General features: G+C 42.6%; 1 protein-coding gene across 1 annotated transcript in view; it reads left to right on the forward strand.

Annotated features, from left to right (window-relative positions):
- Nucleotides 1–6,335: 6,335 nt before the first annotated feature.
- The window catches only part of LOC137267523 (chordin-like), a 37,959-nt gene continuing 30,177 nt past the window's right edge, over nucleotides 6,336–14,117 (forward strand). Inside the window, exons 1-2 of the mRNA XM_067802001.1 lie at nucleotides 6,336–7,014; nucleotides 8,039–8,139. Coding sequence (XP_067658102.1) covers nucleotides 6,873–7,014; nucleotides 8,039–8,139 — 243 coding nt within the window. The 5' untranslated portion in view covers nucleotides 6,336–6,872. The remainder of the gene's footprint in view (nucleotides 7,015–8,038; nucleotides 8,140–14,117) is intronic.

A 14,117-nucleotide genomic window follows, 5' to 3' on the forward strand; every position in this document is an offset into this window, starting at 1 on the left:
ACCACAGGCAAACTGAGTGAGTGGGTTTAGTTTTACGCTTTTTAGCAATATTCCAGCAATATCATGCCGGGGGGACACCAGAAAATGGGCTTCACACATTATACCCATCTGGTGAATCGAACCCGGGCCTTCGGCGTGACGAGCGAACGCTTTAACCACTAGGCTACCCCATCGCCCTTCACAGGCAAACTGTACCGCAAATGGGGTTGAGCAGCATAGAGAATATGACAAGTCTTCTTATATGCAAGCGAAGCGAGCAAAGGCTGGCAACGTACCGGATCGAAAAATATTTGTTTACGTATGTTAGAATAAAATATCACCATCAAAGGTACACTCCCATTTGTTCACTTGGTTGTGCTCTCAAATTCCCTACCCCCCATTTAATAATTACTCTCATGAAGTAAGTTACAATGCATATTCAACATTTCAAGCGCCACTCATTGTAATCAGACCATAGGGGCTTGTATTGTTGAAAATAATGCGTCCTGGGTCCAACAAGCGTACACTGATATCCATATACATGGAAAGAAGAAAAGGGATGTAACGCGCACAAGGTTGTCGAACACCCCACTCTCGATTATGGGCGAATTCTGGGTGGGAAATTGTGGAATCTACAACCGCAATTCTTACCAAAATAAACCCAGATAAATTCCCTGAGAATAAATCCATAATTTTCAAAATCGGTGCACTGTGTACCGAGTAACTTTGCTTGGAACACTGAAAAAGACAAATTTTTCATTTGTGCGCAAAAACCTGCCTACAAAAATCAGCTCCTCCCGGAGAAGAAATACCATGTATTTCACTTAACACACCCGATCGGCGAAAAAAAACGTAACCTTTCCGTAATCGCTAGATATTCCGCTTTCGTTCTACAACCTCTCAAATCAAATAGGTTATTCTTTTACCGGCAATACACGACTTTATTGGGAAATTAGCGGTATCGAGTGATCGCGTCCACCATGTTTGTCCTTCACCCTCCATAGGCTTGCACCAACGACGAGCTGCGGTCTGATTGGTCAAAAGTAAAACACCACTATTAGTTTCCTTTCCTGGCGTGATATATCGTGTTGGTGCGAAAGCCAAAGCTCTTAGGAAAGGCACTGGTGCCTTTCCTACTACACCAGTTTCTGCCTTGCAGGTGGAATGCTCAGAATCGTCTTTGCAATATCATCAATATCGTCATACTATTTATCTTTAAAAGTTGCATCTAGGTATCAACCAACAACTGACATTTTGTGTGATTGTGTGGAATATGTCATGTGTGATTGGAATCATGGAAAACCACCATTTGGATTACTCGTTCAACAATTTGCATCACAGTACGAGCTGAACAATCTTCAGTTGAATGCTGAGCAATCTCTAGCTAAAACGGTTCCATGGACTTTAACACCACCCTCGATTTATCGGGCCTTGTAAACAAACAAATGTCACCAAGTATTATTAAAATGCTAACATTAGACTACATTCAGACCACATATAGTAATTTTACTCATATTTACACTGATGCTTCAAAGGATCCCAGAACCGGTCATGTTGGTCGGGTCTTTTTATGTTTCCGATCTTGGTTTATCCAAAAGATTTAGATTGACCAATCATCTGTCTGTGTTTGCAGCAGAATTGACAGCCATACTTCAAGCTTTAACATGGGTAAAAGATAATGAGCACGAAACAATAATTCTTACTGATTCGTTATCAGCTACACAAGCAATTCAATCAGGTGTCCAAGGTCTACGCAGTGACATCTTGTATCTTGATTACTGTTCTAAACTCCATGCACATCAGCTGTGATATTGTTTGGATTTCCTGCACATGTTGGTGTAACTGGGAACGAAGTGGTTGACACACTTGCTAAGATGGCTTGTAACAGACCACAGTCAGATATTCACTCAATTAAGCCCATTCCAAGAGATTACTGGTTTGTCATTTCATCATCAATAAATGCCTCTTGGCAAAATACATGGGACAATGAAACTACATGTAGACACATGTACTCTACGTGTCCTGCAGTAAACAAACAGTTTATAATTCGTCGGCGTTGTCGCAGAGATGAAGTTGTTTTAACTCGCCTCGGGATAGGACATTGTGGATTAAAGGCATAAAAAACAGTTGAGATAAAGACAACTCTCCTCTGTGTGAAAGCTGCAACGTACACTGCCCAGAAACAGTTCAGCACTACCTCATTGAATGTCCAGCTCATGGAAACCTACGCAAGAGACATTGTGCTTAACAAAACCCAAACTAATTTTTCACTGAACGCAATACTTGGCGATAACTTAATGTATGGTTGCATTCAAAGAGCTGTATTAGGTTTCCTCGTTAAAACGGATTAGTACGACGTAATGTCACTGGACAATAAGTTAACAGTTACCTACCTACCGACCTACCGACCGACCGACCGACCGAACGAACGAACGAACGAAAGAATAATGCCCTCCTGTTCCTTCACTCCGTTGAACCGGAAACTGGAAGAGGGAATGGAGGCGAAGAACGGTCTGATATAGAACGAGTTGCGCTTAAAATGTTGAATAAAAAACTTTCACGTGAGTAATTGTTCAGCATGGGGTTGGAAATGTGAGAGCACAACCCAGTGAAAAAAATGGGTGTATATCTTTTATGGTGGTGATATTTTATTTTGACATGAACAATATTGTTTGGATCGAAGCGAGGAAGTACGTTGCCAACGTTTGGTCGCTTCGCTCGCATGTAAGAAGACTGGTCATTTTCTCGATGCTGCGCAACCCAATTTGCGCTACAGTTTGCACGTCAGACTCGCTGGCTCGGGTGGTATAAGTAATCGTATCCCGCCATATGTCGATGTCCATGCACTCAGTCAGTGGGTTGTCTGATTGAGAACATTATGGAACATTGCTAAATGCAGAGTCTAGCCTACGAAACGGGTTGGAGGTTTGGGTTGGGGGTTGGAGAAGTTGGGGTGGGGTAAATGGTGGTTGTGTGTCAATCTCGGATTCATATGCGCGTATGTATAATATATGTGCATACAAGTACGTTCATTGATATTTGTGAGAACATGCCAGCCCTTGTTCTAGAAACACATCGCACATTTGTGTGTACGAGATAGTGCTACTTAACAGTGTCATTCATCCATTCATTCATTCATTCATTCATCCATTATATGGTAGGGTGTGATGGTGATTGAGAGGTATATGGTAGGGTGTGGTGGTGATTGAGAGGTATATGGTAGGGTGTGATGGTGATTGTGGGGTATATGGTAGGGTGTGATGGTGATTGAGAGGTATATGGTAGGGTGTGATGGTGATTGTGGGGTATATGGTAGGGTGTGATGGTGATTGTGGAGTATTCGGGATTAGGGTTTGAGGGTGATTGTGGTGTGTTCAGGATTTGGGTGTGAGGATGATTGTGGGGTATACGGGATATGGAATATTCGAGACTGGGCGTGATGGTGATTGTGGGGTGTACGAATTGAATCTGAGGGTGATTGGGTGGGAGGTGACCATGGGTGGGAGGTCGTGGGATATTTGGATAGCTTCTGTGACAGTGTACTAGGTTATTCGGGTGGATGGAAGGTTTTATGCTGTTTGTAGGGTATTCAGCTGTGGTGGGGATAGTGTGGTCTTAGGTTGGTTTGGCAAGGCTGTAGTGGCGTGAAAGGGATGCGGCTTGTGACAGGAGTGCCATGCGACTTATTCCCCAGTTAGGTGGAGGGACAGTGATAGTTGTACGGGACGCATGTGCGTGTCCCTACATATGATAGTGCTATTGGCGCCAGATTGTTCCACGACGATCAACAAAGTCTCCCCTTAGGGAACATTTCCACAAACATCCTGCAATCGTCAGTTTCATAAGACGTATGGTAGCATGAACCCAACGTCCTCCATCGCGTAAACAATAACAATAATGTGTAACCATGACAACACTAAGGTTTATTTACTTTGCGAAATCGTTGCTACCAATACAAACTCGGAGCACTGGAATTTCTGAGTCAACAATTTACAAACATCAGTACTATTGACAAAGAAAAGAAAGCTCGTTGGCGTATTACTGACTTCAATGGGGCGGAATTTTCCGCCTCGCAAATTGTTAAACACACAATTCAGTCCTGACACAAACCACACAGTAGATCAAAGCGCCGAAACGCAACCTGTTAGTGATTTCTAAATATCTGTTGTTACGTCACTTGCGCTGATCAGCTGATAGATTAGTGTCAACAAGTCATTAACAGGTTTGTTTAATTAGCGCAATGTTGATTTTACGTACAATCATGGGGTTTATATACGTGTATTTAAACGAGTCGTTCAATAGAAGAAATTAACTTACGACACCTTGGATTTAATTTGCACACATGAGTGCAAATGATGGAATCTGGTTTGACAATAAGAATCAGTATCGATTCCATAGAAAAACAAAATAAATATCGTTACAACGCTGACACTAAATCTGTATTACTTTGTATTACTTCCTATAAAGTTTAGGAACTGGGTTAATGTGTGTGTGTGTGTGTGTGTGTGTGTGGGGGGTAATCAATAACATTTTCGAATGAATTAATGAATATATGAACGATCCAAATAATAGCAGGTAAAATATAAAATGCTAATCATGTGACATGGTCCGTGTCTGCCATAAAGATCTTGAGACAAACATATCCAAATTGCCTATAACATTTGGCAAGTCTAAATTACTGTAGTTTCAGGTCTGACTGATAAAGGTCACTTCACTCTTGAAAATTAAAGATATTTTTATTCGTAAGATTTGTTAATTTCAGACGCAAGATATTAACCTACATGTTCACGTGACAGAATGGAACTTTCAGTGATTACTGACGTCCTTGCAGATGCTGACGGTAGGTCTGACACTGGCGTCACGTCACACCTCTTTAAGACGCCTCACCTCACACAGGGCATGGAGACAGTTCAGCCAGATCCAGCGTTCAGGAATTTAATATTACAACAACCCCGCGTACATGTCGTGTGCATACAGTCTGTATGAAATAATTAAGACAATTAAGCTGTGAGTCATATACGTTCTTCCACGGGAGTTTATAAGTGCAATAGTTGTTCACGACGTCGTCTTGGCGCCTGGACACAATGAGGCGTGCTCGAACGTTCCATCAGTGAAAACACCCTCCTCTATAATTAGACGCAAAATGTTGAAAGGCATCTTACCTACCGCTATATATAAAAGTGGAAGGTGTATGTTTACAAACACTATCAAACACCTGATATGAAGTAGTCAGTTGGAGGCATAACTCACGCAGGTAATTTACACTTGGAGGGGGCTGTGTTTTTGGTTCATGGGGTAAAAGTAACTAACGATTCAAGTCTGGAGTTAACGCATTTGGGATGGATGGATGGATGGATGGTAGGATGGATGGAGCCAACGTTTCTAGGCCTGGGTTAGCGCATTTGGGATGGGTGGATGTATAAAAGAAAAAGAGAGGGAGTCTAGTTGGGGTTTAACGCATTAGGAACGAACGAACATGTCACTATATATCAATGGACAAAATGTGACCATGGTGATACGAACATCATTCCCTCATTTCGTCTTTACAGTCTTCTAAGACAATGACAATAAACTACAGCATGAATACAGGCTTATGTACTCACCTGCCGAGGGACAACATAAGGGATCACACAAAGGCGCCAGTTTTCCTGTATTTTTTCCCCGATTAGGATCGAACAACTCGGAAACCTGGAAAAACATTTCGAACATATGCTGTCATGTCATCCTTTAAGCCTCTCAGTATATAACTCATCATTATATATCATCACTGACAAGCATTGAAATTAATCTTAAGATAATATGACTTATACAAAGCCAGCCACCGACTTCAGAAAAATATTTTAATTCAGGGTAAGCAAGCATAATAAACAATGTTAAAATATGGCTGGCGTGAATGTAGTAAAATCTTAGAAGGCTATAAGACCCGGTTTTATTATGACAAAAGACACGTTTTTTGGCGGTTTGTTTCCATAACAACGTAACGTATAGAGTAGTGTACATGTATAATATTGAAAAAAACCCACACCGATTAAAACAAAACTAAAATAAAGCTGTCATTAATCTTTCATTAATCTTAAGAATCCCTCTGGAACCCAGTTCACTATATTTTTATACAAAGACATGTATCACGATTTTGTAACTTGTCTCACCCGGCCCCGAAATGAGGGGGATGATATCCCAGCAGTTGAAATATACACCCTGGAGTGGGTATCTCGTAACACTCAATATTTTAATGAGATTTCAAGATCTCGCTTTTGTAAACCCCACAGTTACTACTGGACAATTTCCGAAACAAAAGTACGAGTGACCATTCACAAACTTCCGTAATTTCCAATTAGACAGTTTTCAATTTCCCCATATTCACACCAACACAAAGACCTCAGCTGAAGACACGTCAAATTCACATTTATCAATATCCCATGTTAACTGCATGCCAAACACATCTGGTCAAGCAGACTAAACTATCATTTCAGATATGTACCCATTCAGTAATTAAACTCCAATTAATATTGTTTATTAGCCGCTGGCATGCATACGGACAACTTGCCGGAGACTCAAGCGAGCGATAGAGTAGGCTGAGCTAGCGAGAAGCGAGCCAGGTATAGCGAGCGCGGCCAGTCAGCGTGCACACTCACTCCCGGCATGAAACTCACCCCAGCTCATGCGGCGCAGGCATGTGTGTACTCTCGGCCCAAGCACATGGCATAAGCTTAATGAGATTTTTTCTAATTGTGATTTTAAGCTTATTTGGTCTGTGTTTAAGATCGTCGTGTGATTGTCACAATTTCAATCCAAGCCGAATGTCGGGGGTGAACGGATCCTAGCGACTCGAGATAGTCCGACTCGGAGCATCGACCACACTCGGATATACAAGGTCCTCACTCGCTAGGGAAATGGATACACGAAGGCTAGGCTCCCAATTCGGGATGTTTATATTTCTGTTATTTGTGACCATACCTGGATTTGATTGTCGGAAATTTAAAAAGTTTCCTTTGATAGAGGATAAAGTGGAGCACAAACAAAGCCGAACTCCAGGTAAGAATTACCTTATGTAGATATAGCACGGAGTCATTTTTGTCAAAATCGGTCGGCATGACGTCCTAAATATTTACATGCGTAACCATAAATATCCAATAGGGTAAACATGTAATTTGATATAATGTTTGTTTAAAAGATTTATAAGTAATGTGAATGCATCGCCCTCGTTTATCAGTGCTGGGGAAAGATGTCAATTTCAGCTGGTTGCATTCTTGATATCTATTTCATTAAGCTTGTTTACGTACAACTGCCAATGCTTCTATGAAAATATTTTTTCAACCGCTACCACAGATAATTGTCGCGGTGAACGGGCAACAGTTGAACGTAGATATAGAATCACAAAGTATCTGTTTGAGTTTTTCCTCTTATCTCCGTCTTGCGACTCGAGTGGGGATATGCCTTCAGTTATTACAGTTGTGTTGTACGGCCGTCGTTCTAAACGCCTCGACTGTGATATAGCCAAGCGTCTGTTGATATTTGTGATAGAGGAAGCCGTCAATGGCCGTAGTCATAATATGTCTAGCTCATAGAAGTTTTTCTATGGTCGTCGTTCTTCGTATCACCACCCTATACGAAACTGCTTTTCAAATGTTAAATCGCTACCCTGTTACTAAACCTTCCATTCATTCATTGTACAAATCAGCGGTGGTATTGAACATGTGAATTCCACGCCTGGTCTCGCCCGCGTGTCGGTGTGATTCGAGCGTTACATAGACCAGACCTTCCCTGTATTTCACCGTTCCTGTAACCGTTTTTTTCAGTTTTGTTAATAACGTTTTTTCTGAATGTGCTGATGAATGAGTTCTTATGGATGGGACGAAATACCCGCAAACCTTATTCTGATGTATTTTGTTGATGTAATTTGTTTTCGCGTTTATAGGTAACTATTGTAGTACTAGTACCGTCAAATGTTGGGCTAGCTTGCCTTTCCTACGTGCTGTTTATACGGTTCTCGGTGGAGCGAGATTCTGATGCGTTGAATATGCCTATTCTTGTCTTATGAAAGCTTTTCTAAATGTAGGCTGTTGGCTTGGGGGGACGTTTTACCACTTGGAACAGCGATGGAGCCCAGCTCTACTTCCTCATGGGACCATGGTGTGTGTCAAGTGCGAATGTTTACCGGTAAGTTCGTTTTCATCATCATCATCATCATCATCATCATCATCATCGAAAAGGCTTTAGTATTACATGTCGATACATTCGATAACTTGCTGATATCGCTATGACAAGGATGAAACAATGCCGAAGCAACGCCTTTTTAATTTACGTATGGCCATCACAACCACGACGGCCGACACCATCACACCACCATCACACCACCATCACACCACCACCATCACAACCACGACGGCCGACACCATCACACCACCATCACACCACCATCACACCACCACCATCACAACCACGACGGCCGACACCATCACACCACCATCACACCACCATCACACCACCACCATCACACCACCATCACACCACCACCATCACACCACCACCACCACACCACCATCACACCACCACCACACCACCATCACACCACCACCATCACAACCACGACGGCCGACACCATCACACCACCACCACACCACCATCACACCACCATCACACCACCACCATCACACCACCACCACCATCATCATCATGGAAAAATGTATTGATCATCAGCGCCTTCGGCGTCATTTTCTAATTTCTAATGGAATTATCTCTACATCACCAGGCCTCTAGTATGGTGATCTACCTTCAGTTGTTGGCGATCTATAGTCTGTTTTTATATGGTATTGTCTGAATAGTGAAATTAGTTTTAACTTGTCACGCTAGTTTTGTTCTTATTGTGATATTCTAGTTGTTTTACTGTCCTTCGCCGACAGGTTCTTTACCATATAACACATCAATTCCTTTTGTCAAGAATGCTCTCGTCACGATATGGCAGCAATACTGACGATGTGACGTTAAATATTAACTCACTCACTCCACATCATCAGCTCCATCAACACAGCCCCAAAGACACGAAGTTTAACAGTCCGAGTGGCGAGCACACGCTCCACACATAAGATAATCATAAGGAGAAACACACCGCAGTTGAAACAGTTTGCAAAGGTAAACAACCTATTTATGAAGAGTTGTAAGGTTTAGTGGAGAGCGATGATGGTGTCAGCTTATCCCCATCGAGTCGGAGCATATTTGCATTTGTTGCATACCCGAATTCCCGACGTACCCAAGAGAAACGGGTGGATGACACTGGGATTCTTTTGAGTGATTTTGTCCAAGACGAAGAACTACAAGGGGTCCCCATTTTATGAGGCCCTGACTTGGTCTAGAAGTATATAATAATACTTTAACTAACGTTCGCTATAAGCTTGGGTACAGGGAATAAAAGGATCCTTTCTCCAAGATAGCTCACACTTAACTTCTCCCATCCTACGCGCGATGGAGCGAATTGAAAAGTGTATTAAACTAGCGAGTTTTAAGTAGAGACGGTTTCGACAATAACTATTCCACTGTCATTACACCATAAAGGCTTGATGTTAGGGAGACCTGTACCGAATACTTGTCTATGGCTTAGAGGTGAAATAACATGCTAAACAGTTCTCCACGAGGTGTCTGAGTAATATACGGGAATGCACCTCAGCAGTTGTCGCAAGCTGGCTTTTAAGTCTAATCGCTCAATGCCATCCAAAAGCGCACTGTTGACAGCTTTGACGGGATTACGACAAGGATGTATTTTACAACCTTCATCATTCACATTATTGTACGGATGGTTTGTTTAACATTATTGTATGTTCCTAATCAAGCATTCCTTGTTGCTAGGGACCCTATGTTCTATGATGACATTTCTGTTGCACCATCTGTATCGGATACATAATGCAGTGTAATCTTTGTTTATGCGTGTGTTTTTCAAAAGAATTCTAAGACTGTCTCTTTGGTCTAGTGCATAGATTGCTGTCCCGGAGAGCGTAAAGTCGTTAGAAGATGGAACAGTAACGAATGCGCTTAAAACGAACTGACGGATATACATTTGTAACGTACTTGTCCTTTTTACGTCCCGGTCACTCGTGTCTTACTCGAAATGCTGATAAGGAAATACGGGTATACCGAAATTAACTTAGTTGTGTATTTGAGTTAGTTTATAAAACCATGATTGTATATGTTTCACCCTGTCCGAGTGAGGGAGTTGAGTTTTACGCCGCACTCAGCAATATTCCAGCCATATGGCGGCGGTCTGTAAGTAATCGAGTCTGGACCAGACAATCCAGTGATCAATAACATGAGCATCGATCTGCGCAATTGGGAACCGATGACATGTGTCAACCAAGTCAGCGAACCTGACCACCCGATCCCGTTAGTCGCCTCTTACGACAAGCTGAGTCGCCTCTTATGGCAAACATGGGTTGCTGAAGGCCTATTCTACCCCGGGACCTTCACGGGTCTCACCCTGCCAGAGGGTGTTTGGGTATCGTAGTGGTTAAACGTACGCTCGTCACGTCGAACATCCGTGTTAGATTCCCCACGTGGGTACAGCGTGTGAAGCTCATTTCTTGTGTTCCCCGCCCTGTCATTGCTGGAATATTGCTGAAAGCGGCGTTAAACTAAATTCATTCACCCTACCTGACTTTCGGCATTCAAGGGATAAAATATGTCCACTTGATGGTTCGATTCCGAACCTTAAGACGTTACTTTTCATAACCTGCCTAGAACCTGTCTACGGCCAAGAAATGATTTGTCAATTTTGAGTCCGTATACTTTGTCGAGTATCAGTGGGCTTGCTCAATAAAATAATACGGCTTTAGTGCGTACTTGGGGCTGTGGAGTAGCCGTGTGGTTAAGGCGTTTCGCTCGTCACTCCAAAGCACCCGTGAAGATCCGAAGTAGAATAAGTTTTCATCAATCCACGCTTGCCATGAAAGGCGCTTATGATTGTCGTAAGAGGCAAGTAACAGGATCGGATGGTCACGTTCGCTGTATTGGTTGACACATGTCATCGGTTTGCAGCTCCGCAGATAGAGCTCATGCTGTTCACCACAGGGTCAGACTCGATTATTTACAGATTGCCGCAATACCGCTGGAATGTTGAGTACAGCAAAACTCACTCGTCAATCCAAAGACCCGTTTCGATTCCTCACGTGGACACATGTGAAGTTGATTTCTTTTGCCCACACCATGATATTGCTGGAATATTGCTAAAGGTGGCATAAACCATACAACCTCACTCACTCAAGTCCGTACTAAGTATGGCACCTTGTTTTATCAGTACAGTTTTATCAGTAATCCTGACGCTAGATTCCACCCACGCACGCTACCTCCATCCGTGATGTGACAACCTACCCCTTCAAAGCACATCCCATTGCTTGTAGTCATGGTTCGAAACATGCGAATCCCGCACAGTCTCGAATTCAAGAACGCAAACAAGCAAGGGTCTCGGTTTTCGAAGCTCTTTAAGAGCTAAGGTGGTCGTAGGTTAAAGTTAAGGTATGGCACTTTCGATTATGTTAACGCTAAGAGAGTTTCGAAATTGTAGGCCCGTTAGTGCTGAAAAATACCCCATGGATCTTTATGATAGAAGTTTCAGAACCTAATTTGAAATTCATCTGTGCAGTTTTACAAACTTTGTACACTGACATTAAATTTGTGATCACCAATTACATTAAAACGTCGTTGTGCCGAATATTCTTGGCATATCTGGATCGCTAACATTGCTTCCTACAACCGATCACACCACTCAGTGACGTTAATGCTAAGATTCTTTCGTACAAACGCACTCAGCCCGTGATGTAGGACAAAATATTTGGCAATAAGTCTGGGACAACTGTGATAACCCTTTGGTGGAACCAAATACATTTCAATTCGCGTTGCATTATATGAGAAAAATAGAATTAGATAATTTGCTGTGTGAACTGCTAAACTAAAAATTAGAAATATCCGAATGTCCAGTACACTAAATGATTCCACCCCAATGTCCAGTGTGTCTGTATCTCACAGAGACCGTCATAAGGCGTTATTCAATGGTCCTACTGGAACAGTCCGGTGACATGGCTGACGAGTGTGTACGTTTCACGCCGCGAGTGTAATGGACGTGGTATTTCGCCCCATCTCCACCAGACTGTTTGACATTCTCGCACACTCCGTGCTCGGAATGAAGAGGAGTCTTCAGAGGGCTGTCATCTTGAGACGAAAGCCCCTCGACAGTCTTTCATATATACCGCAGACGCGAATATTGTGGTGCAAAAAGACAATATTTCCTGGAACGATTTTAGATTAGATATACATATGCGTGACAAATGCAACGTCGTCATTAGTGTGAGTATAACATTAAGTATGGAAATATATATTTCCACACCAAATGTCCAGTGAAGGCTGGGATGAAGTGAATAGCCATTGTCAGCATTCCCAGGCAACTGTTATCATAGTTGTCCTCTCAAGAGAACTGAACCCAGGTCTTAGGCGCGACTATCTAATGGTCCGGCCACAGGACTCCTTGTGTACTGTAAGCTGGAAGAGCTACGCAACACCAGGTGTAAATACATGTATACAACTCAAAATGCGCCTAGGAAAGCCTACTGATATAGTTAATGTGGCCAGACAGATGCAACGTATTCATGTGACAGAAGTAGTTCTTTCTTCTTAGTATTGAAATAGTGGCGGTGTGGTAGCCTAGTGTTCAAAAGCGTTCGCTCGTCACGCCGAAAACCCGGGTTCGGTTTCCCACATGGGTGCAATGTGTGACGCCCATTTCTGGTGGCCTATACCGAGATAATGTAAGAATATCGTTGAGAACGACGTAAACCCCAACTAGAACCATTCATGAGTGTCATAATTATGACGATTAAAGATAATCATATAATAACAAAATTAATTTGTCATATTGCCTATAGTCGAATTGTATTCCAGAAGTGTCAACGCATCCTCCTACGGTTCCCATTTCGAAAAGTCAGCCTTCGTTTCCCAACATTAACAGGATTTAGTAATACTTTTTTTGGAACTGCGAAGTTCTGACTTAGAATTGACTGTCAGTAACCCATGCTTGTTGTAAGAGGCAACTGACGGGATCGGGTGGAAAGGCTAGTTGGCTTATTTGACACATCTCATCGCGCATATCGACGCGCACGCTGTTGATTACTGGATTGTCTTGCAAAGTCTCCATTATATACAGACCCCAGCCATATATATAGCTGAAACATTGCTTAGCGCGGAGTAAAACTGAACCCACTCACTCACTCACGCGTATCATTGCAAGATATCAGTGACTTGCTGTGGCCAGGCTCACTTGTTTGCAGACTGCTTCGACTGGAGTGTTGCTGACTGTGCCACCAAAAAAACAAATATACAAAAAAAACAAAAAACAACAACAAACAAAAACAAAACAAAACAGAAAAAAGACAAACAAAACAAAAACAAACAATAAACTATAAGCAGTTGTAGCGGTTCCCTTTGGATCTGTCCTTATTAGGTCTACTTGTATGTTGTGGGGCGGTGGGGTAACCTTTGTGGTTAAAGCGTCCGCTCTTCATGCTGAAGACCCGGGTTCGATTCCCCAAATGGGTAAAATGTTTGAACCCATTTCTCGTCTCCTCAGCCGGAAGTGGAAGTGGCGATGGCTGAGCGGGCTGACTTTGTGTGCTGACGATTAGGTGACTGACTCTGAGGGTGCGGGTTCGAATCCCGGATGGGACTCAACCCAAAAAGTACTAGAATTTGTACATTACTGAGAAAGTGAAATCCCAAATATGACATATGTTGCATCAAATTGATAGCCACCTAAAAGCGGCATAAACCAATTCTCGCTCCATTATCATTTAATTTACCAGTAGCGTTACAGAACAATCTACAGGTCACATTTCTCAAAGGGTCAAATATCTGACATTTCCCACTGTAAATGAAAGGAAATGCTCCCTTGATTGATACTGGCTTTATTAGCCAGATGCCGGGTACCGGGGAATGTCTGCCTTATTCCACCGACAACTTTTACATGTTTAATCCTTGTGTGTGAGCGTTCGGCACGCCTCGGCTCGGGGCGCTACTGGCTCGTGTAAGTTATGTGGATAAGATTATCATTTGAACTGTGATAAAACGTCGACTGAGGCAATCGGAACGACCATTAGTTGTCA

Source organism: Haliotis asinina, chromosome 16 (assembly GCF_037392515.1).
Source record: "Haliotis asinina isolate JCU_RB_2024 chromosome 16, JCU_Hal_asi_v2, whole genome shotgun sequence".
NCBI lineage: Eukaryota > Metazoa > Mollusca > Gastropoda > Lepetellida > Haliotidae > Haliotis > Haliotis asinina.